Source organism: Dasypus novemcinctus, chromosome 8 (genome assembly GCF_030445035.2).
Source record: "Dasypus novemcinctus isolate mDasNov1 chromosome 8, mDasNov1.1.hap2, whole genome shotgun sequence".
Classification (NCBI taxonomy): Eukaryota; Metazoa; Chordata; class Mammalia; order Cingulata; family Dasypodidae; genus Dasypus; species Dasypus novemcinctus.
Window position 1 is genome coordinate 85177791 of NC_080680.1, and position 25802 is coordinate 85203592.

At 38.8% G+C, this 25802-nt stretch overlaps 1 protein-coding gene and 1 non-coding gene across 2 annotated transcripts in view; one reads left to right on the forward strand and one right to left on the reverse strand.

Moving 5' to 3' along the window:
• MED27 (mediator complex subunit 27) overlaps nucleotides 1-25802 on the forward strand; it is a 262494-nt gene that overhangs the window by 182948 nt on the left and 53744 nt on the right. The window contains exon 4 of the mRNA XM_004468043.3: nucleotides 347-440. Within this exon, the coding sequence (XP_004468100.1) occupies nucleotides 347-440 (94 nt within the window). The remainder of the gene's footprint in view (nucleotides 1-346; nucleotides 441-25802) is intronic.
• On the reverse strand, nucleotides 13152-13273 carry LOC111766439 (small nucleolar RNA SNORA31). Its single transcript, XR_002798492.1, has one exon. It is a non-coding gene; the product is annotated as a small nucleolar RNA SNORA31 (small nucleolar RNA).

Below are 25802 nucleotides of genomic sequence, written 5' to 3' on the forward strand. Positions count from 1 at the left end.
GCCCAGTGGCCAGTAAGATTAAAGAATTAAATTCTGATATCCTAGAGAAAGAGAGAAAAATCAATATGTTATGCCTAAAAAAAAGAGCTAGGCATTAAGAACACACTATTTAAAAATATAGAGGGAAATACCAAAAGAAAGCCCTGAAAAATAGTCACTTCTGTGAAGGCAAGGGAAAGTACAGGGGGTTAATTTTATTTTTTAAGAAAAAAATCTTATATTTACCTATTAAAAATGTATTAGTTGATAAAAATTAAATTTAAAAGAGAAGTCTTTAGCAAACTTGATTTTTATTTCCTTGAATAGGGTTTCTTTTCATGCAAATGTGTTTCTTTTTTCCACTTAGGTATGTTGATGATGTGATTAGCCGCATTGACAGGATGTTTCCTGAAATGTCGATCCACTTATCTAGACCCAATGGAACATCAGCAATGCTTCTGGTAAGATCTCCTTGACTTATTTGTAAGGAGGTATGGAAGGAAATTGACCTCAAGATTAACTCTCTGATCCCGTGTTATAGGATCTATAAAATGAAAATTAAATTACAGTTTGATAGTTAATAGCATATTTCTTTTTACTTGCATTCTGGAGGCTAGAAAGTTTGCATGTTGAAACTTTATATTTGAACCAATTGCAGACCCCATCTAAGAGCTAACCAGAGCCGTAAGTTAGTTCATATAACAAACCTCTTGAACACGATCTTGGTGAATCTGTTTTATATTGTCCCAAAGAGATACAATAGTAATGTCCAATTATTGGATCCTGCTAAAGAGAACATCCCCTTAAAAAGGAACCACGTTCTGTGGAAAACAATTATAAAATCCATTATGTATTTGTAAAAAGCTTTCTGAGACCTCATCATTGATGACTTGTGTTTCTAGTTCTGTTGTTTCTGATCTTGGTTTGCTCTGAGCAAGCTGGTCATATAATCTTGCCACCAATGCAAGTGTTTGCCTTAATTCACCAAAGAAAGTTACAATTTGGAAATATAGTGGAATAGAAATGCTGAATTATATTATTAATTAGAAATATATAGTACCTTCAGTGATGAGTAGCTTTTCTAATTTGTAATAACAAGCACTTAAGGAACACTTACATGAATAAAGATATCAAGGAACTCCATGTTTTACAGAAAGCAGTTTATTTAATTAAAACAGTAATTTTTTTCATGGGCAGCAGAGAGATGAGGTTCAGGATGAGATGTTCTTTACATTTAGTCAGTTGCTCCTGCTTTGGGGCCTAGTATGAACTTGCCATTTTTTAGCATTTTAGTTTTGTAAAATCTTATAAATAGCCAGAATCCCAGGATGAGTTACTATTCATCCAAGTCATTCATACTAGGAGAGCAGACTTGTGTGTATGTGTATGTTTACTTCTTAAGAAAGGAAAAGATGTGGGCTTGTTAAATGTGATAGCCCATTGTGAGAAAAAAAAGTGCAATCATCTGGGTAACATGCTACTTTCCTTGACTTTAAAATTGTTTAAATTAAAAACAAGGAGAATGAGATAATACAGTATTCTTTTAATAAAAAAGAAATCATTCTTTATATAGATTATATCTATACAAAACATGAAATATTTTCTGCCTCAGTTAAACATACAGGTTGTCTAAATTTTAAGATCCTCAGGACCCAGCAGCTAAAACATAAATCCTGCTTTCCACATACTTGACAGAGAACAAACAGTTAATGAAGATAAAAATGAAAGTGTCCTCAATGAAATACATTTGTTCAAATTATTTTGGGGTCATTGAGCTTGCATTTCATGATGAAGGTAGGAATTTGACATTGAAGAGAAAGAGCAAATGAAACAGGATTGTAGGTAAACAGGTCTAAGATATTAGAGTTACTTCCACCTGAGAAAGCAGGCTTTTTTTTCCCAATGACCTGTCAGCACAGTCTGCTTTCTCATGGAGCTTCTGTTTTATGGATTGATGAGAGAGTTTAGAGGCTCAATTCAAGGGAGGATTCCCATTTTTTATATACCTTTTTTGTGCTCATGAATGGCTAATTCAGATCTATATCCATCTGCCTAGCTAGTTGTTACCTTCTACAGGTAACACAGGAATTCACATGAGGTGATGCTTCTTTATAGGAATAGTATTGGATGACCTAATTCAGAACCAACTTGCCAGGTGAATAATAATACTTTTTAAAAATATATATTATGGGGCTTTTTTTGTTTTTATTTTTTTCTCCTTATCCCCCCTCATTGTTTGCACTTGCTGTCTTTTCTCTCTGTTCATTGACTGCTCGTCTTCTTAGGAGACACCAAGAACCAAACCGAGAATCTCCCATGTGGTAGGCAGGTGCCCAACTGCTGGAGTCACATCCACTTCCCGAATAATCATACTTGTAGCATAATTTCTTTATTTTGTTTTTACTTTTAAAAGATTATATTTTCTTAGATAATAAGTTTCTTAACCATTTGCTGCTGCCACACACATCTTCTCTGGGATTGGAGGAAATTCTCACCTAGCTGGAGAGCAGGACCAACCACTATCACCTCCTCTCCTATTTTTGCTATTAATCTGTTCCCTATGACTTTGGTAGAAAAAACTGGGGAACAATACAGTAGGCAGCAGGGGCACCACACAGGGAGGTTTAAGCAAGAAAGGAAAGTGTTGTTTTCATGAGTTAATCTACTGGTTTTCTGGAAGACTTTGGAAGGGGAATGAGAAGGTAGGGAAAGACCACTTAGGAGAACAAAATTGAGCTTTTTTAAAGAGGCATTTTTCCTGAAAATCTAGTCTTCCTTGGATACAGTTATAGAAACCTGCTCTGATTAACTTAGGCAAGAAAAGGGTTGTTTTTTGGTTTTGTTTTGCTTTTTAATGATGCTAGTTGCTCCCACACTACAAGATAGAGTTGACCTTCCAGAAGAGACAAAAACTAGGTGGCTTCAGGAATGTCATGAGCAAGAATAAGACAGTGGTCCTTTTTGGACCCGTGGCCAAAATGATTTTGCACTTTCTATCCCCTTGTCTGTGCTATTACATGTTGGGAAGAAATTATCACACTGGCCTATCCTGGGGTTCTCTCGTGTGGTCGGATATGAAGTCATGTATGGGCAGTCCCCCAGAACTGCACAGACTGAAGAAGGAGTAATTCCCCAGAGGAAGATGGACAGAGCCAGAAAAAGCAACAATCTACATGATAAAATAAATATCCATGTATACAAAGCCTTACGGCTTGCACAGTAGTAATCTCATTAGAGCCTTGCAGTGGCCCTTGAGGTAGATAGGGCCGGTTCTGTTTTAAGAACACAGACCCAGGGAAGTACAGTTTTGTTTCTACTGGGTCATGACGGTAGAACACTCACTCCTGAGCCTCAGATACTTTCCTCCTCCCATCTCTGATTATAGCTCATGCTGGTAGCAAGTAAATTTCAACTATCAGCTACCAGGCTATTTTTTTCTTAAAAAATTTAATTATGCAATTTGACATACACAAAGGAATTATGTATATGTAAATTATAAAGCATAATGATATACCCATGAGCTCACCACTGAATTTTTTTTTATACCCCCCCACCCCCATCCTTGTGGCTTTTTGTGTGTGTGTGTGCTGTCTGCTCTCTGTGTCCATTTGCTACGGGTTCTTCCGTGTTCTTGCTTGTCTCCCTTCTTTTTGTTGCATCACCTTGCTGAGTCGGCTCAGCAAGTGCCTGCGGGCCAGGCAGCGCTCCGCAGCGTGCAGGCGAGCCTGCCTTCACAAGAAGGCCTCAGGACTAGAACCGAGGGCCTCCCGTATGGTAGATTGGAGCTCATCTGATTGAGCCGCAGCCGCTTCCCTCATCACTGAATTTAAAAAACAGAAAGTACCAATGCATGCTTCTACCCAAGCACAACCATGCTGATAATCATTGCCTTCTCTTCTTTTTAAGATCATAATATTTTTTTTATTACTGTGGCAACATGTTTATAACAAAACTTGCCAATTTAAACATTTTTTAATACTCAGTTCACAATGTTGTGCTACCATCACCACCTTCCATTACTAAAACTTTTCCACCACCTAGGACAGAAACTCTTTAACCTTTAAGCTATAACTCCCTTTTCTCTCTCCCCTCAGTCCCTGATAACCTCTAAGCTACTTTCTGTCTCTGAATTTGCCAGTTCTGTAAATGGAATCATATAATATTTATCCTTTCGTGTCTGGTTTATTTCACTTAGCATAATGTTCTCTAGGTTCATCTGTATAGTAATATTTATCAGAACTTGTTTAGGGAAGTGGTTGTGGCTCAACTGATAGAGCATCTGCCTAACATGGGGAGGGTCCAGGGTTCAATACCCAGGGCCTCCTGACCTGTGTGATGAGCTGGCCCACGTACAGTGCTGCCACACGCAAGAAGTGCTGTGCCACGCAGGGGTGTCCCTCGCATTGGCGTGCCCCACATGCAAGGAGTACACCCTGCAAGGAAAGCCGCCCTGCATGAAAAAAAAAAAGCACAACCTGCACACACTGGAGTCGCACACACTGAGAGCTGATGCAGCAAGATGACACAACAAGAAAAGCAACAGTTTCCTGGTGCTGCATGACAAGAATGTAAGCAGACACAGAAGAACGCATTGGTGAATGGACACAGAGAGCAGACAACTGGTGGCGGGGGGGAAGGGGAGAAAAATAAATAAAAAATAAATCTTAAAAAAAAAAAAAAGAACTTGTTTAAGGTTCTTGGCTGCTAAATCAAATACCATGCAATGGGTTGGCTTAAAAATGGGAATATATTGGCTCACAGTTTGAGACTAGGACAAGTCCAAAATCATAGTATCATCAAGGTATGCTTTCTTCCAGAAAACTGGCATTCTGGGGCTGGCTGCTGGCAATCCTTGGTCCTGTGCTTTTCTATTACATGGCAACCTCTCCTAGCCTTTCTAAGTTCATTGACTTCTGGTTTTGGGCTTTTCCCCACTGTGTCTTTCTCTCTGTCTGTGTCCTTCCCTATAAGGCCTTCAGTAGTAGGATTAAGACCCTTCCGATTGAGGTGGGTCACACTTTAACTGAAGTAATGGATTAAGTTTAAGAACATGTTTTTCTGGGATACCTAGCTCTAAGCCACCATAGAACTTCGTTCCTTTTTATGGCTGAATAATATTCCATCATACAGAGGGACCACATTTTGTTTGTTTATCCAACTGTTGACAGACATTTTGGTTGTTTCTACTTTTTAACTATTGTGACTAATGCTGCTATGAACATTGGTGTACAAATATCATTTGAGTCCTTGTTTTCAATTCTTTGGGGGCATATATACCTGAGAGTGGAATTGCTGGGTCATATGGCAATTATGTATTTAACTTTTTGAGGAACTGCCAAACTGTTTTCCTTAACAGCTACACCACTTTACATTCCCACCAGCAATGTATTAGAGTTCCAGTTTGTCCACAACCTCACCAGCACTTATTTTCCTTTTATAAAATAATAGCCATCTTTGTGTGTATGAGGTGATATCTCTTTTTGCATTTCCCTAATGACTAAAGATGGTGAGCATCTTTTCATGTTTTTAGTCATCATTTGTATATCTTCTTGAGAGAAATGTCTATTCAAGTCCTTTACCTTCTTTTTAAATCAGCACTACATTTTATAATGGAATGATTCACAATAATTTCCAGCTAAAAACAACCAAGCTTACTTACATTCCTAACAAATAATGATTTTGTCTCTCAATGTAAAATTCAGATCTATAATTTATAATGTTACCTGTAGATTCAGGTAAATCCAGGTGAACTATTCTTATTGAGCAATGAATCATTGGTGATGAGGTAAGATAGAGGCACACCTATGGATGCCAATTGATAGGTTAATTTTTTGTGTTTTTTTAAAAAGATTTATTTTTTATTTATTTCTCTCCTTACCGCCCCCTCCCCCACCCACCTCCACCCACCCACCCCCCATTGTCTGCTCTCTGTGTTCACTCACTGTGTGTTCTTCTATGTCCCCTCGCATTCTTGTCAGTGGCACCGGGAATCTGTATCTCTTTGTTGCATCATCTTGTTGCATCAGCTCTCCATGTGTGGCACCACTCATGGGCAGGCTGTGCTTTTTTCACATGAGGCCACTCTCCTTATGGGACACACTCCTTGCGGGAGGGGCTTCCGTATGCAGGGGATACCCCTGTGTGGCATGACGCTCATTGTGTGCAGCAGCACTGCATGTGGGCCAGCTTACCACATGGGCCAGGAGCCCCTGGGTTTGAACCCTGGACCTCCCATGTGGTAGGCAGACGCTCTATCAGTTGAGCCAATTCCGCTTCCTGATAGGTTAGTTTTTGATGGCCATGGTCCAGAGGAGCAGCTGATCAGTTTCCACATTCACTATCCCAGAGCCATTGTAGGTATTAGAAACTTTTAGCCCTTATATAATCTTTAAATACATCTTGCCTCTCTCTGTCCTGTTTGAGGACTGTTTGGATATTGTATAAATTAATAACATAATACATAATATTATATATTATAAGAAATCCTATTTCCATTCTTTGAAGAGATGATTTCAGTTATCCAAAAATAATTCTAGCCATGTTGATATTTAGTTTCAGTTAACCTGCCACCGAACATCCCATTATTAATTTTCTTTAAACAGTCAAAATATTGTAAGAGGTTAACCGAATCAGAGACTGGAACAAGCAGCTGACTTCTTTTGGAATTTAAAATATCAATCTACAAGTTTGGACTAATGCACCAGTTATAAAAATGTAAGAGAAGAAGAAAAAGATGAAGCTTCAACCATGGGGTTTGACATTTTACAAACTAATCTTTATATGTTATTTGATTTACAAGAGATAAAATTCATTTATCTGTCTTTCAAAATCTACATTTCAGCTGACCTTCAATTTCATTAACATATTCATGTCATGCTTTTGAATGATGTTTCTTCTTTTTAAAACCATTTAGACATCTCGTTTTACTGTACTTCTTCACTCTGTGAGGTAAGGAAAGAGTTTTGGACAGTAAACTGCTTGACTTTTTTTTGCCTTGATTTTTCCACTAAGTTCATTAGTTCTCAAACTTTAGTAGGCCCAAAAATCCCCATGTAGTTGGTGTATTCCTGTGGGCACCACAGAAGTTTTGATTCAGTGGGTCTGGGGTAGGGCTGAAGAGCTGCATTTCACAGGTGCCCCCAGCTAAGTCTCAGGTAACCTGTGGACTCCATTTTTGAGAAACATAGGTTAAACCTGTTGTTGTCTTAGAGTTCCACTGAAGGCTTGCCTTTTTGGTAAGTCACAGCTCTTGTGTCAAACTGTTTTATGACAGTTATGAACAGACTGTTCATAACAACAACAATGCTGCAGCATTCATTTATTTATTCAGTAATTAGTTACTGAGCACCAGGAGATGAAGGCACAGCACTGGATACTGTTCATCACTGAATCACTGGCCAGACAATCAACTGATGGAGCCTACATTATAGTATGGAAAACGAATAAAGAAACAACCCAATTGTTGCAAATATGATGTCAGGTGATGATAAGGCAGGTAGGGGGATTAAACAGGATAAGGGACTGGAAAATGACAGGGGTTGCTCTTGGGAGAGAAGGGGATCAGAGAAGCACTCTGTGAGTAGAGACTCGTTAAGATGAGGCAGTGAAGCATGTTGGGGGTAGAGTTCAGGAGTGGCAGTGCAAGTACAAAAGACCCTAGCCTGAGGGCAATCGCATGTACACGTAAAATCAAGGAGACCAAGATGGCTGGGAGTGCAGGGAGCAAGGGGAAGAGAGAAAGGAAGTGAGGCTGCCACAGCATTCAGGAGCCAAACTCTCAACCTGACAGGCTGTGGGTAGGTTTTTTGTTTGTTTTTTTTTAACTTCACATTTACAGATTTGGATGAATCATAATCCTTGGTTCATGGCACATTGTCATCATTGATCCAGGCATGACATTTCAAATTTATTTATTTAGTAATATAATGAACTTGTGAACCTATTACCTAACCCATGAGCCAGAACACTATTTGTACCTTCTAGGCACCTGTGAGTTTCCCCTGTCCCATGTCCTATCCTCTGCCTCTGCCCCACAAGAAACTATTATCCCTCCCTTTATCATTCTCTTTCATTTATTTAAGGGGGTTAGGGTGGTTATATATGTATGTATGTATGCCTAAATAATATATGCTTTCATTTTCCCTGTTTTTGTTTTTGTTTTTCATTTAATTTTTTTCAAAAAAGTATCACATGTTATATTCAGGGACTTAATTCTTTCACTTAACATTTTTTCAATTTTTCAGTTCATTCAAATTGTTGGTTTACCTGTAGTTTATTTTTGTTGACATGAAATATCCTGTTATATAAATACATTCTAATTACCCATTTTTCTGTCAATGGTCTTTTGATTTGTTTCTGTGGATTTTTGTTGTTGTTGTTGTTATGAACAGTCTGTTCTGAACATCCTTGTTCATATCCCTTGGTACCCATGTGCTAATGTTTCTCTCAAATCTACCCCTAGGAGTGGAACTGCGTGGTTTAGGGGAGTGATTTTTGCTACCTCATACCCCTCCCCCCAAGGGACATTTGGCAATGTCTAGAGACATTTTTATTGTCACAACTTGGAGGGGGATATGTTACTGGCATCTCATAGATAGAAACCAGAGATTCTGCTAAACATTTTACAATGAACCGGACAGACCCTCATATCAAAGATTTATCTTGTCCAACATGTCAGAAGCACAGAGATTGAAAAATCCTGGTTTAGGGTATGCAAATGTTAACTTCCCATGAAAATGCCAAAATGTTTTCCCAAACAGTTGCACTAATTTACACTCACACCAGCATTTCTACAACAGTAAAACAGATTTTCCCAAACATGTATAAACTTAGATAACTTCAGTGTTTCATCCTTTAGTAATTTTTAAAGACCATTGAGTACTAAAATTTTATGATGTTACAGCAATAATCACCTTAGGAATTTATACTCATATTTTAACATTTGCATCATTGCATGTAATATTATTGGAATTCTTTGTTACATGCTGTTAGGTGCCATTTAACAAGCTTTATAAGAAATATCAGTCTTCATTTATGACACACGAAAATTATTTTAACCAAATCTGACTCCAAAAGATACTTGTTTCCAGAAATCACATCCATTCTTTAAGGCAGCCGTTCTCAAATTACATTCTGGGAACAAGGGGTTTCAGAAACTCTTTCAGAAGGTATACAAGGTCAAAACCATTTTTATGGTAATACTAAGATATTATTCTCTGCTGAGAATCTACAGTGGCTCCCCATTTCCCTTGGAGTAAAAGTCCCGTCCTTAAAATGGCTCATCATCTGCTCATACCTTTCCTTCCTGACTCCTCTGATTCCACACCTAGTATTCTCCCCTTACTTTGCCTTTTGATATCCACAGGCTTCACTCCTTACATACTTCAAGATTTGCTTCATGTCCCTTCTCAGTGAGACCTGCCCTGACCATCATGTGCAACTACCTCCCCACTCCTTATCTCCTTAAACATTATTTATTTTTTAAAAAACAAAAAATAGTGCTTACCGTTGTTTAACCTAGTATATTGTTTCCTTATCTCTTATGTTTATTGACTATTATCTCTTTCCTCTAGAAAGATACAAGCTCCACAAGAGCAGAAATCTTGTTGTTTTGTTCATAAATGTGTCTGAAACCTTTAGAACAGTGTCTGGCATGTACTAGGTGCTCAGTGATTATTTGTTGAATGAATGAACATGTATATGGGTACAGAGATATATAAATATGTATATTACATATAAATATCTGTAAAGACTATAACCGAAAAGATTTTCTTTAAAATACTAAGATGACCTATTAAGAATGATAATTACTGAGACTGCAATACAGACTATACAATCCTGATTTTGAAGGAAGTGGACATACCCATTTGTAAGTTCATTTGTAAACCATCTAGAATGGGTAATATATGTATATCTGTACTCTATGGTTAGAGTGGTGGTTATCTCATGGGGGAAGAGTGGGATTATTTCTTTTATGTTCTACTTAAAACACAAGTATTATTTGATTTATTTTATTACAATCATGCATTGTTTTAAGAATGGAAATTTATAATAGAAAAATTGTCCTTTCAAATATAAAATGTACTGAATACATAAATATTGGCCTGATATTAAAGATTTCTTTAGTAAATTTGTTTAATAAGCACTTTCTCTGTGCTAGGCATGGTCCTCTTTTCTTTACATGTGCCTTCTCATTCAGCCCCACTTGGAAGGTAAGGTGGCATTATCACCATTTTTCTAGAAAAAAAGCTGGGACTCAAAGAAGCTGGAAGGCACACAGTTATTAAGTGGCAGAGTAATGATTTGAACCCAGGTCACACTGACTTAAGATCTTAAACTTTAATCTATTTTTTAAAATTTGCTTTAAGCTATCCAGATGTTGTCTAGTCCTTCTCTAGCCATGAACTATGTCCCCAGATCATTCCTGGTTTTTCAGGTTGCCACTTACCTGACCTCTACTGCCCTTGGAATATCCAGCCTCCTTATTGCCAGAGATGATTTTAGTACTGAGCCAACCAAGAATGGGAAACTATACTAGGGACATAGGTCATGGTATCTCAGTAAGTTTTCTGGACCCACTTGATTCTGAGGTTACTTAGGCAAAATATGTGCAGTGATTCTGTCTAAATATGTACTCTGAAGTACATATTTGGCTTTATCTGTCCAAGTCAAGTGATCTCACGTTCTGTTCAGGTATAATCTATTAAAACATTGAAGTGTCATTTTTGTGGAAGTTCCCTATCCTATTCCTACATCCTTCTGAAATAAGCTATTGTTGTACTCTCAGGGATCTGAGGTTAATCTGTGCACTCCTGGGAGGTAATGGACAGGCTTCAAGAAATAGCTGAACTCCCTGCAGTTTTTTTGTGTGCAGATGTGCTAATGTGCTTTTTTCTGAGGAGAGGGTCATAGCTTTCATTAGAGAAAGTAGTTAATTCCCAAAGAAGGTTAAGAACACTGGTCTCAAACCTCAACTAGAGCTCTCAGTCCTTGCTCTTTATGTTATCTGGTTACCTGCTGCTACAGGTTTCTCATCTTAGTATTCTGGTTTTATAGTCAGTATTTGTTAAAATTTGTAATTGATATCCACATGTGTTTCTGGTGGCTTACAGGTTAAAACACAGTGTGAAAGATACTACTCTGAAAGATAATGGCCATGTAAGGAAGCAGAAGGTATTAATGCTTTCAGGTACTGGAGTGGAGCAGCTTAAGAAAAAACTGCTTGGGCATTAAATTTGTTTTTTAGTGTTCTAAGAGATCATAAAAAGAAAATATTTTGTGTTACATAGTTTTTAATTTCTGACAAGAGCAGACCAAGTCAAATTTAGGGGTAAATGGCTTTTTCTTAGAACTAAATTCAAGGAGTAATTTTTACTTTAAAAAAAAAAATACCATTTTACTAGGTATATGGGTTTTTTTGTTGATTTTTGTTTGTTTCTTTGGAGATAGTGCAACATAGTCATTGCCTGAGACAGTGGTGCACTTATATCTGTTGGATTAATATGTGTTTAGGACTAAATGGCAATTGACAGATTTCCTAAGTTTCCCTAAAAATATTTAGTCTGAATTAATGATAGCCTAGTAAGTCAAATCCCCTACAGCCCCCCATCTCACAAATGCCAAAATGCCAATAACTATCAGACTGTATCATTTCTAATGCTACATACCCTTTAAGGTCCTTAAATCAGATCTCTAGTTTTCCTCAACTTATTTCAGTCACATTTATCCAGAATTGGAAAGTGCATTCTGCCAACCTAATAGGTATATTTCATTAATCTGGTGTTTACAATAGTGAATTTGAATGTTGAAGAAAGTGGTTCTAACTCCAAAGGAGTTTTATGGGATTTTACTTTTAAAATATTTTTAATACATCATATTTGAAGTTAATGTCTTAGAGAAACATATGACACTTGTCTTTTTTTGAGACAGGATGAAATTGTGTGTTTTCACACACCTGGTATCACCATTTAACTAGTTTTTTAAAATTATTTAGTTCATTGTTGTTCAATGATAAGTATTGGATTTGTTTTCAAGGTACTTGATTTCCAGACTATTTGTCTCCCACCCTATCCCCAATTTGGCATCTTTCTGTTCCATTTCTTATCTTCATTCTTACGTCAAATATTTATTGATCTGTGTATGAGATAAGCCAAATGGTAATCTCTAGCAATGACCTCTGCCTCTCCCCACTTCCACATGTATATCCATCCTGATGTGCTATCAGTCCCGTCTCATACCTTCAAATCAACCCCTTTGCCCCATCGTCATTGTCCTTGTCTCCTCTTGCCTGAACTCTTGCCATGGCCTTCTACGTGGTCATCTGATCTCCTTCTACACCTTTCACCTCCACTCCATCTTCTGTACTACAGTGATCGTTCCAAAGGACAGATCTCATCATAGCAGTCTCCTCCTTAAGAACCTCTGTAGACTCCATATTGTTGGGAGGATAAAGCCTGCCTTCTGAGAGTAGCTTATAATGTCCTTACCATATGTCCTAATTTAGCTTTCCAACCTCAATTCATTCTGCTTCTCTCCCCCCCCCCCCCCGCCCCCACCCCCACCCCCCACATGGGTATCCTCAGTGCTCTCCACTGTTTCTCAGTAGAGGCACTATTGTTATTTAGAATGGGACAATTCCTCTTTGTATGAAACTGGCTTGCAGAAAGATTTAGCATTCCTGACCCCAACCCACTAAATTCCAGTAGCTTGCCCCATTTACTGTGTGAAGCAAAAACACATCCTCGTTTCTGGAGGCTCCTTAATAACCAAGATTCCCCAAATACTCCATGCCCATTTGCTTCTCTGCTTTGTGACTGCTATTCCCTCTGCCTGCTGTGCCCTTCTCCACCTCCTGGCCCCTTTTGGTAAAATGTGTGCATTCTTTGAGTTTGGACTCCAATATCATCTCTCAAGAAGTCTACCCTTATTTCCCCAAGCTGAGTTAGTCCCTTCTTCCCTTTTGTTCTTAAGGCACTATTTATACCTATATTATAAGGGTGTGCTGTGTACAGAGGTGTCATGGGTTAATCTTAAATAGACACTTTGCTTTTAAATGCCATTTGACAGCACCTATAATATCATATACTACTATGCACAAAGCCTTTATGAAGTTCCTAAAAGGGAAGTGCTGTGATCTGCCATCCTACTGCACCCCACCCCTTTTTTAAGGCTGCATATGTATTCCCCTATTCAATCTGGGCCTCCAGGACTGACAGAAAGTGCAGGGTATTTCTCCTTTCGCATTCTAGCACACCAGAAAAACAACAATTTGTGCAAGGTCTATCAGTAGATGCAGTGGCCAGTTACCTTTTAAATCTATCTTATTCTACCTATGTTATATGGCATTACGTAATTAACTCTTGGTACTAGATACCAGGGAGCTTTACAAAGAAGAAAGGGTCTCTTAGGACTTCCTAATTTCCATAGGACAAAAAGACAGTGTAAATTCTTGTTGTTGGATTTGTTATTAGAGGAACAGTATTGATCAGTAGGTTCTCTGGATCCCTTGCAACTTATTGCAGAGTTTGTATTTGACCAAATGGAGCCGTTTTGCTCAACACCCACTGCAATCAATAATGTGAAGCAAAAGTGATGTTACTCTTCCTGAATCATAATCTTCGTTTTGAAGAGTTATTAACACAGGAGCCCAAGCTGCTATTTTCTTTAGACAATCAGGTTGTCCTGTTTCAGATTTATATACAGCAATTGAATCTCATTAGCCTGGATTTACACTGTATAGACCAAGCATGTAAATAATTGAAACCTTTCAGAGCTATATTAAATCTTCAACTGATTTTAAAAGCAGTTTATCTTGATCTTTTACTTTTATTCCTTAATCCCAATCCACACATTTGATTTCCCCCCAGTTAATCTTGTCATTGTATCTATACATTGAGATAAAATAGTAGCTTGATTTTAATAAAAGTGACATACACAATCCATTTCTAATACCAGTTGAATCAAAAGATGAGAATGAGTTTACATTAATATGGTATATGACATTATTCATTATATAAATTATTGAATTTTAATTGAAATTAATTTAACTAATTATGCAAATTAGCCATGGGAGTAGTAATGATTGTCATAATTAACCCAACTCATAAGCAAATTGTAATAATAAAATTGCAGGCTCTGGACGCAGGTGGTGGCTTTCAAAATCTTTCTCAACCACTTTGAGTAGTCACTTGATCACTCTGTGCCTTCATTTCCTTCTCTGTAAAATGGAGCTAATCATAGTCCTATCTCATAGGATTGTTATAAGCATTCCTGAGGTTAATTCACATACATAGAACTGTGCCTCAGTGATGGTGAGCTTGGGAATGTCAGCTGGTGGAAGTGGTAGGAGGAGTGGTGCCCCCATGTTTTCTACTAGACATTTGTTGATGATCGTGAATTTTTTAGGCATTGTTCATGTACTTAATTACTGTGTTGCTTTTCTGATCATAAACATTGTGAAGAAAATTACTCTTTCTGTTCAAAAATCCTTTTTAAATAATGAGGGGACCTTTCTTTTTTTAATGTAAGATGAAATACCTAAAACCCCTCCCCCCCACACCTCATTCTTGAGTTATTCTTTTAGGTAAAATTACATGGCGACAGTCTTTTTATTTACTTTTGAAGTGACTAATTGTTGATCATTCTTTCTTTACAGTACACTCCTATTTCTCCCTTTTCTCAGTCACAGAGTCGGTGAGGCTTATCCAACAGAATTTTGGAGTTAGGGGCTATGTTAGGTTTTGCCATGAAGTTAAATATTATAGTATTAGCTACTATTTACTCAAGATCTCCTCCTCTTCACTGGTTATTCCTTTTCAGTCTCCTTAACTGGTTCCTCTTCCTCTTCCCAACCTCTAAATATTGGGGTGTACCAGGACTCAGTCTTTTTTTTTTTGAGATTTATATATTTATTTCTCTCCCCTCCCCCCCCCACCCCACCCCGGCCCTCTGTTCTCTGTGTCTATTTGCTGTGTCCTGTTTCTTTGTCCGCTTCTGTTGTCAGGGGCACAGGAATCTGTGTCTCTCTTTGTTGTGTCATCTTGTTGTGTCAGGTCTCGGTGTGGGTGGCGCCATTCTTGGGCAGGCGGCACTTTCTTTGGCGCTGGGCGGCTCTCTTTACGGGGCGCACTCCTTGCACGTGGGGCTCCCCTGCGCAGGGACACCCCTGCGTGGCATGGCACTCCTTGCGCGCCTGAACACTGCGCGTGGGCCAGCCCCACACGGGTCAAGGAGGCCCGGGATTTGAACCGCGGACCTCCCATGTGGTAAACGGATGCCCTAACCACTGGGCCGAGTCCATCTTGGATCTAGCCCTTCTCCATCTACTTTTATACTCTTGCTCCCTGGTTGAGTTCATCCATTCATGGTTTTTAAAATGTTCTGTTTTGCTAATGATGCCCAAGTTTACATCCTTAGTCCAGGCCTCTCTCCAGATGTCAGTCTCAAATCCAGCTGCCTACATGACGTTTCCACGTGATTTTCACGCTTGCTGCCAGGCCAGTGTTCCCTGTGTCAGTAAGTGACACCTCTATTCTTCCTGTTGCCCAGGCCAGAATTCTTGAAGTTGCCTTGTCCTCTTCTTTCTTTTGTACTTCACAACCAATCCATAGGTAAATTCTGTGAGTTCTTCCTTTGAAATATATCCAGAATCTAGCTGCTTCTCACCAGTTCAACCCCACTACCCTACTTCAGGCCAAATCATCCTCTCTCATCTGGGTTGTTGAAGCAGCCTCCCTGCTGGCCTCTCTTCTTCTTCCCTTGCACCTCTGTAATCTTTTTTCTACACTGCATCTAGAGTGCTACTTTTAAAAAGTCACTTCTCTGCCTAGAACATTTGAGTGGCTTCCCACCATGATCTTTAAGGCCCTACGTGATCCATACCCTTCCTCCCCCATAATACTTTTGACCCAGTCTCCTACCACTTGCCCACTGACTCACTCTACTCCAGCTACACCAACCTCCTCACCATTCCTAGAGCATTTCAGGCCCTGTCCTGCTTCAGGATCTTTGTACCAACTGTGCCTTCTGCCACTATCTCTCTCCCTAACTTCCTGACCACACTGTTTAAAATAGAACCCCACCCCAGTCCCTGTCATTCTGTCCCTTACCCTGCTTAAAATTTCTTCAGAGCACTTTTTAGCATCTGGCATGTCACTTTTTTATTATATTTTTGTCAGTCCATACCCACTAGAATTGAGCTCTGTAAGGGAAGATACTTTATTTTGTTCACTGCTGTATCCCCAGCCTAGCACAGTGCCTGGCACAGGCGAAGTACCCAATAAATGTTTTTTGAATGAGTGAATATGCTACTTTGCAGTATAATCGCACACTAGCCATGTGAGACAGGTACTGCCCAGAGAGGTGAAATAACTTGTACCAGACACCTAGCAAGTAAGTAGCTAAGCTGAGGTTTAACCTAAGTCAGACTGACTCCAAAGTGCATATTCATTCTGCTTTCCTACATGGTCTCCCATTTCTGGGTGTTTCTGAACTACTACCAAATCTCTACGAATTTTATTGTGTCTTTAAAACCTAACCATCTTGATATTGTTCATCATTGTCATCAAATACTTTTTGAGTGCTTCTTTTGCATGGGGCTGGTGTCAGTTACAAAAGATAAAAGCAGTTGAGTGCCTTGTTCCCTCCCCACCCCCTGCTTCTACTTTCATCCTTGAGATAGTGCCTGGCTAGACTATGGGCTCCTCCAGCATACTATAAGCTCTGGTGCCACTGCTATTTGCCATTGTCTGTCTTGTTCCTTGTCATTTTTCCAGGGTTTAGAACTGTGCCTAGCACAAAGGAGACACTCCATTAATAGCTGTTGAGTAAATGAATGAAGACAAGTATAAACAAGTGCTACGAAAGAGTTCTTTTTAACCTAAACAGATTTACCGAGTGCTGCCCAGTGCTCTGTGTTAGGTTACCAAGCCAATGATTCAGAGACCATTAGACTTCCCTAGGTGCTAATGGAGTGAACAGAGGGGTGTAGAGTCCACTGAGAAACCCACTGCCACCTTGTGGAAATACAGAATTCAAGAAGGTCTTCACAACTGAGCCATCAAGAAAGGGATAACTAAGATGCGCCAAGGCTAAGGTAGTGGCAGCAGCACTCGCCTAGGCCTAGTCCCGCTAGCCCCTCCCCCAGAAGACCATTACAGTCAGCCAACTCTACTCCTTGGTAACCACGTGCGACCAAAAGGCCGTGATAGAAAATGCGGACATATCGGAGGAGATGCAACTGGCTTCCGTGGAGTGTGCTACTCAGGCATTGGAGAAATAAATTATGTGGATGTTGAGGCCCATATCAAGAAGGAGTTTGACAAGAAGTACAACCCCACCTGGCACTGCATTGTGGGGAGAACTTAAGTAATTATGTGACACATGAAACCAAGCACTTCATCTACTTCTGCCTGGGCCAAGTGGCCATTCTTCTGTTCAAATTTGGTTAAAGCATGGACTGTGACACCCACCCAGTGATCCCTCCAGAAACAAGGGCTGCAGCCGAAACTCCAAATACCAGAGACTGAAATCCTCAGGATTGCTAAGGGAACACTTCAATCGCTGAAACTTTATTGTGTTGTTTTGTACAGGGCATTCTCTGTACTAGTTTGTTGTGGTTGTAAGACAATTATCAAAACAGCTTATATTTGTATTTGTTTTCTATTCCATACTCTCCCTGCCCCATGTTTTTTTCTTTCAAAAACCATTCCTTTCAAACAAAATAAATCTGTTGGAGGAAAAAAATAATACAGGGAAAAGATACAGGTAAGCTGAAACAAGGGCATTCCAAGCAGGGAGAAATGAACATGAAAAGGTGAGACTTATCTTTTGATCCTGGGAAAGCATGTTCTGCCACTAAAATATTAATTTTACTAATAGTTACCATTTAGAATATACACCACATGCTCGGAAGTCTATTTGGCGTTCCAGATATTTAATATATACTGTTTCTTTGAGTCTTGCATCAACCCCACAAAGAAAGATGTTATTGCCATTTTACGGATGAGAACACAGACTCAGAAGGTTACATAACTTGCTGAAGATCAGATTAAGAGGTGGAGCTGAGATTTGAAATAACATCCACAAAATGCCAAAGTCCTGATCTTTTCTTTAGCCCCCTGCCACAGTCTGTAGAAAGGTCTCCTAGAAAACAATACAAGAAGCTTTTGCTATATGTAGGTAACTGGGGGAAATGTGTTAAAATGAGTCAAGTTTTTTAGAAGCTTTAAAGATTTTGATAGAATTTAATTTTGACAAGAAATGCTTTCTGAAAATACTTCTGACTTGCCTGGTTCTATTTTCTTCTTTCAAACAGGCTTTATCAAATGATTGCTTTGTTGGTATATTTAGCGTGCAGTTGGTACTTAGATGTAGATTGTACCTACCCTCAAAAGGAGAGAGGATTTTATAGTTTTCATTCATTCTCATTAAAATCGGAACATTTGCATCTTAACTTTTACATCATGTTCCAGGAATTTTAAGCAGTCTGATTGTATGGAAGTGGGTCGTATTAATTGCAAATGGGCTAGACATCTGCTTGCTAACATGGAATGATTTTATTTTAGCTCTATTTTGTTTTTATATATGATCTACCAGAGTGATTAAGTGAGGGCTGTCAGTGATGCTGTTACAAGATTGGGTTTTTCAGAGACTTATAATGTAACCATAAAAATGAATTTAAGAGTGAATCTTGGAAAGTTCTTGAACTGGGAGCATTTAGACGTATTGGAATGGATAGATTTTTAGCTACAGACAGTCCAGGATCCATTTTCTGCCCTTGGAATAGATTGGTCTGCTTCACAGTTAACTAGGTTCAGTGGGTTCCAGACTCTTGGGCAGGGGAGAGGGGAGCAACATTGCTGCTCTGTTTCAGCCTCCATGAAATGAAATGGGGAGTGAATGAGGTAACATGTATTAACAAATTGGAAAACTAGGATCCAGACTGCTGGTGACTAGGTGGCAGGTTTTTTCTTTACTGATACTAACGTAACAGTGTTTCCCAAAGTGGGTTTCTTGGAATGGTAATTCTTAAGGAAGTTAATATACACAGTAAGTTTGGGAAGGACTCACTAATTAACAAAGTTAGGCAGGTTCCTTTATGGCAGGCATTTTTAGAACCTTTAGTATATTAATATGTACTGTGATTCTTCAAACAGAGGATACTCTGTATCAGGGGTTCTTAATCTTTTTTGTTCCACGGACACCTTTGCCATTAGGGGAAAACCACAGACCCTTGTCAGAATGTAGCGGCAGTTAGTTTTATGACACTCAACATAAACATGTCTTTAAATTAAATTTTAGGATTATTCAAAATTACGTTTTACAGCTTTCCCATAATTTCACTGCTGATAACCTAACATAGTTCAACATCTGTTCAAACGGTCATTTTCAGCAAACATTTAGAAATTTGAGTTTTCCCACGACATCATAAAACCATCTCTGACATCCTTACCAACCTTTACGCAGGCAGTTATCCGCTGCACTCAGAACACACTACATCAAAATAAAATCATACTAAGTCCACACTATACTGAAAATATTTAATATATATGTCACATCTGCACCAACATGTCCCACAAGAATAATGTTTGGTTTTTTAAATTTTCAATTCAAACTCATGGACTCCCTGAAATCTTTCCATGAACCCTTTGGGAGTCCATGGACCCCTGCTCTATACAGAGCTTCTCAGACAGAACCCCTTTTCATGGAATATACTTTGGGTATTGTGTCATGCAGAAATCCCCAAATACTTGATTTAAAATTAGAAATTCAGTAATCTAATGGATGCTTTTTGGGCCATACAGTTTAAGGCAGTGTCCAACTTCCTCCAGGGTGATTGGCTCAGCCATCTTGCCCATCTGGATCTGGCTCACAGCCCCTAATATTTTTCAGAGTTGAGACTTCAAACCAGATGCTACTGGCTCATTTGGGAGGTGAAAGGAAGTAGGGGGCCTCTACATATCTATATTTGGTGAAGAGAAGATTGTAATACATGATTAACGGCAGTGATTAGGGAAATAGGAATAAAATATGTAAAAAGAAGAAATGTTTTCTAGAGTGAGTGGCATTTTTCCTAAAGTTGTTTCATGACCCTGACACAGTACTAGTACCTAGGAGGGAGCTCAGTCAATATTTGTTGAATGAATATATTACTAGGTGGTCTGAAATATTTACTAGAAGATTGTACCTGATGTTGCTATACTATGGTGTTCTGTTTCACTTTAGTTGCCGAATGTATATAATCTCTCACATCTTCTAGAATCAAAGGTTAAAACATGAGATTTTTCTTTTCCTGCAAATAACAGATGTCCTGTCCGTATAGAAATATCTACTGCCTTGCTACAAAGCGATATATTATTTTAGAAGTGGGAGTGGATTTGAACTGATTGATCCAGGTCTTTACTCTGTCTCTCTTGGAACTAGTGAGAGAAAGCTGAGAAGTGTAAGGGATGATGGAACCAAGACCCACAATACTCAAAAGAGGGATGAGGCTGAAGTTTGAACCAATGACCTTGACCTTATTAACTTCCTGAATATGAGACACCAGCATTATGTCAATATCATTCTCCTAATGCTTAGCGGTGTTGTTTTCCCATTTAGTCTCTTCCTTTAGCAAAATATGGCTTGTTACCCAAAGGAAGGATCACTCACTCACCCTTAATATGAGGAAATCATTGAGGGCACTTAATTTGTGTTGACTCTTTCTTGGTGCTCTATTGCAATTAAGTTAGATTAATGAAAGGTAAATTTCAGTCTATACATAGGGAAAAAAAATCTCTTGTAAAGATCCTAATTAGTGTGTGTGTTTATTTAGCCTCTCATGGTTTAATTGCATCCTATCTTGCTATTTACAAACAGGCATCACTGAAGAATAATGAGTATGTGAAGAACATTAATACTAGCAGCAAATGAAGTAACCGGTGGTTGCTGGGGAGAGGGAAGGATGGAAAGTCTGCTGGTTTGTATTATTTTCAAATGAAAGGTAGTGCATAATTATCCTCTGAAACAGTCAGCAAGGGGAGAAATAGCGCAGATATTATATGCAAGACATCAGCTTGTCGTTTGGCTGCAAAGAGTTGGGCTGTTTTTAATTTGTTGCTGCAATGTAATCTGTAAAGGTGAGCAAGCAAACTCCCCCAATTGTCTTGTGACCTTAGCTGGCAGTATTTAGATTGAAGCATTCTTTTCAGCCCTGCATTGCAGGACACCTGTACTTCAAATCAATGAGGATTCCCTAGGAACTTTCTTTGCTCCTAGCTCAGCTCTAGTGCCTTCAATGGGCTTTTTTTTTTTTTTTTAAACATCCAAATATAAAATAAATTAAGAAATACAGTTTTACATAATTTGTCATTTTTCCTTGAAGTTACAAAACGATATGTCTTCTTTAGATGGATATTTGATCATTTACATTATATTCTAACCTGGATAAAGGTAGAAAACCTGAGACTCCGAATGTGTAGGAGTAAAGCAGAAGGAAAAGAAAACAACGCAGAAGAACCCAAGAGTAATAATCTGTTCCCATCATTTATTCTGTGATTTTCTACTACTTAATATAAAATAATGTTCTGTGATTGATAAGGAATGAAATTAGGGATAGAGGTGGTAAATCCGAGAAGGTAGTATCTGAGTCACAGTTGTACAGTGCTTGTAGGAACCAAACAAACATCTTAAATACAAGCACCTCAGTTTCCCTTTATATTGTGGTTATCATTGCAAAGAGTTTTCTGGATGCGTTCTATATAAATGCAAATTGGTACTATTCAAACTATATTAAAGCTTTAGATTTCTCTAGGAATTACGGGGTGAGTTGAAGTCCAGGTTTTAATTCATTTAAGATCAAGTTATAGAAAATCACAGTTTTCCATACATTTTATGTTTTCTTCAAACAAACTACAGTAACTAATTTTAAGTGACCCTAAATATAAGAAGAAAAAAGAAAATATTTTTGGTATTCTAAACTACTGGTTGTATTTAAGGACACAGATAACTGCATTATCAAACATAGAATAATCCAAACAGGATTGAGTGGATGCTTTTTTATTGTTGTTCAATTGCAACTGTTCCATTTTCAGCTTACAGAACTGTGGGGCATATTTTCCCATTCATATTAATTGAATTTTAAAGTGACCTTGTCCATGTATTGATTTGAATTAAAATTTTTTACGTCAAGGTCAAGTTGGCACACATCCTACAAATGAAATAGTAAAAAGCCAAGTGCTGCCTAACGGGGTATCAGCAGAAAAAGTGGAGATTTTACAGGGGCAAGTTTGCCACAGAGAGCACCATAGTACCATTATAGTGCATCTGGCAAGTGGCAGGTTTGTGTGGGGACCTTCACTTGGACTTGAATCTGCCTCATCAAATGAACAGTTTCCTAGTTTTCTGTTTGTGTCTAGGATCTACCTCTCCTCAGAAGAACTCCTCTGAGCACATCAACGCCCAGACTAATGCTGGTCAGGTGTGTGGGTTTTGGTTCGTATGAGACTCATTTAGGCTACCTTGAAAAAGAGACTCTTACTGTTGTTCATAAAATTGAACTATCTCTAGCCCAGACCTCAGCTGTGAACCCCAGTCTAGAACTACCCATGTAACACCTCCACTTAGATGTTTCAAAAATATCTTAAACTTAGTAAAAGGGACATGATTTCCCCCATCAGTGTTTTTCTTTCCCCCTGTTCGTCCTCATTTCATCTCAGTAAGTAGCAAATCCCAGATCTCAAGCCTGAAACCTAGAAGCCTCCTTAATTTACCCCCTTTTTCTCACTTCTCATATCCATCCATCAGCAAATCATGTCAATTCTATCATAAATCCATTTGCCTCTCAACTTCTCTATTGCTACCACCCTAGTTGAAGCTCCCATCACCTCTTGTGAGCCACCATTACAGAGGTCTCACCATATCTTTTCTTGATATCTCCACAAAACAATCATGGGGATGTTTTTTCAAAAGTATGTATTGGGCATGTTATTTCTCTGATGAAAAGCCCTACAGTGGCTTCCCATTTTACCTAGACTGAAACCAAATGCTTATCAGAGTGTCAGAGATTAATCTAGTCTGCCCCTTCCCTAGTTCATGCCATTATATTGCATGCCTCATTTCCTTTCTGTTCTTCTGTCACCAGATCTTTTCCCATTCTAGGCCTTTGTACATGCTTCTCTCTTTGCCTAGGGTGCTCTGCTCCAATACTTTGCATAGACTAGCTTGCTCTTATCCTGTGGGTTTCACCAACCTTGAACCAACCCTCTCATCTATCTTTATTGTCTTCATAGTCCCATACAGATTAAATCATTTTTCATTTGTTTATTTCTGCTTTTCCCCCACCCACCCACCCACCTACCAAAGAATATGCACTTCATAAGAAAGAGATGTTTTGTTCACTGCTTTATCTCCAATGTTTAGAACAATGTTTTACACATAGTGGGCATTTAATAAATATTTGAGTGAATGAATAAACAAATGAATAATTGATTTATCCCATTTGATTGTCACTTTTTCACACATAGCTATTACTTAAATACTCTTTTTTTTTATTATCCCCCTTTTGTTAATTTCCTTCATGAATCTTTACAAATTATATTTCTTGTTGATGTACTTATTGGTTCCTTTACTTGACTGTTAGCTCTCTAAATGTCTTTCATTTATCTTTGTGTACCTAATGTGTAGTTTGCTCATAATATGTGCTTCATAGATATTTGTTGGATAGAAGGTTAAAGGAACTGGAAAGTCAAGCCATTTGCAGTCCATGGCAGTTCTAGGTTCCGGTGTGCATTTGTCTGACTTTCTATCCTTTCTCCCGTCCCTCCATTTCTTCCCCTTTCTCTTCTACATGACCTTTCTTCTCATGATAGTGCTATTTTTTTTTTAATCAGTCCTCTCCAGTCCAAATTCTGGAGGGAGACAGTTTAATTGGCCTTGCCCATACCATTGTCTCTGTTGGGTCCTTCTATACGAGGCCACTGTATAGGGCTACCCTTGGACCTAGTGCCTATGCCTGATCCAGTTGGTTTTAGCCCATTACAGAAAACAGCTATTCCCTTGGTAGCAGGTAGCTTTAGCGAGATGGGAACATTGTGTGAGTGGGCTTCATCATTGTCACATTCAGTACAAGGTAAAGAATTTGTGCTGTCGAGGATTCCTCTTCAACTCTGTTAGGAAAAACTTGATATTTTCAGTATGCTCAAACAAACAGTAGCCAGGGAAGCGGCTGTGGCTCAATCAGTTGGGCTCCTGTCTACCATATGGGAGGCCCTGGGTTTGCATCCCGGGGCCTCCTTGTGAAGGCAGGCTCGCCCTCATGCCGCAGAAAACTGCCCAGCCCGCAAGCACCGCAGAGTGCCGCCAACCCGGAAGCGCCACAGAGAGCCGACTCAGCAAGGTGATGCAACAAAAAGGGAGACAGGCAAAATGCAGAACACACAGCGAACGGACACAGAGAGCAGACAGCAAGCAAGCTGCAAAGGGGTGGGGGGGCAAATAAATAAAAAATAAATACAGACACAGAAGAACACCCAGCGAATGGACAGAGAGAGCAGACAGCATACAAAAAAAAAAAAAAAGCTTTAACGGGGGAGGGGGATAAAAAAAAAACCCAGTAGCCAGCTTCTCGTTTTGCCAGTTAACGTGTATCCCACTGGACTCATGTAAAATCTTTCTGAAATGGGGTGCTTTGTTTTTATATAGGCATTGGCTTTAATTCTGTACTCATCTTCTTCCCATGAAGTGCTATATGTTATATTTTTAGTGTGTATTTTATAAAATCAGCTAAATTTATTTTGATTTTTTGGTAACACTTCAAGGGAAGCCCAGAGGTAGCATGTAAGGCTAGGAAGCATAATTCCCTCTATTCTTTCTTCATTTCTTTACATTATATATGAGTTTTATTGTTATTGTTGAGGGGGAGGAAGAGAGATGAGATGAGATAGGATGATTGTGAGGAAAGAAATTTGTATTTATAATATGAAACGTAAAGTCTTTTCACAACCCTTCCTTGTCTTGAAGCTTTTTCATGAAACTTGCCAAATTCTAAGTCCTCTCTGATGTAATTTCCTTTCTGCCAGGGCAGTTTTAAGCTTAGAAGAGAGGAGCAAGTTCAGGGAAATAAAAAATGTCCAAATTGTTAGTATTGATATTCATAGAGCAAGTGATTAAAATCACTCATCAGTTGAACAAACCATCTAATGAAACATAAGATTTATCTTCTTGGGTAGAGTGTTAATTATTAAGAATTGACAACAGTGATATTGATAACAGCTACTATGTAATGAGTGCCCACTGAATGCCAGTAATTACCATCTTGGACATTGACTAGCACTAGCTGTGCAGGCTTTATAAATGATTTCATTTTAGAGGTGAGAAAGCAGAGGTTCATATGAGTTGATTTTTCCCAGGGCCACATTGCCCTATACAGAAGCTGAATTTGAACTTGGGTCTCCCAGGCTCCAAAGCCCTGGCTCTTTGCCCTGCACCATGCTACCTTTCCCCTGTGATGATTGGAATGAAGAAAGTAACCTAGCATGACAACTGATTTAGTACTTCTCATGTTTTAATTATACTGCTAAGCACTTCATCTGTATTGTGCCATTTTCCTTCTTGTAATAGCCCTTTGAGACATACTATTATCCTGGGTTTACAGGCAAGAAAACTGGGGCTTGTAAAAAGTAACTTGCCCAAGGTGAAGCGGTCAAGAATGGGCCAAACCAAGATCTAAACTTAGGTCTGTTTTCCTCCCCAAGTCCATATATATAACTCTCATGCTCTGTTGTCTTGCTGGCAAGTTGGTTTTCTGACTTGTTGGTAGAACCTAAAGTCAGCTTACTTGCCTCATT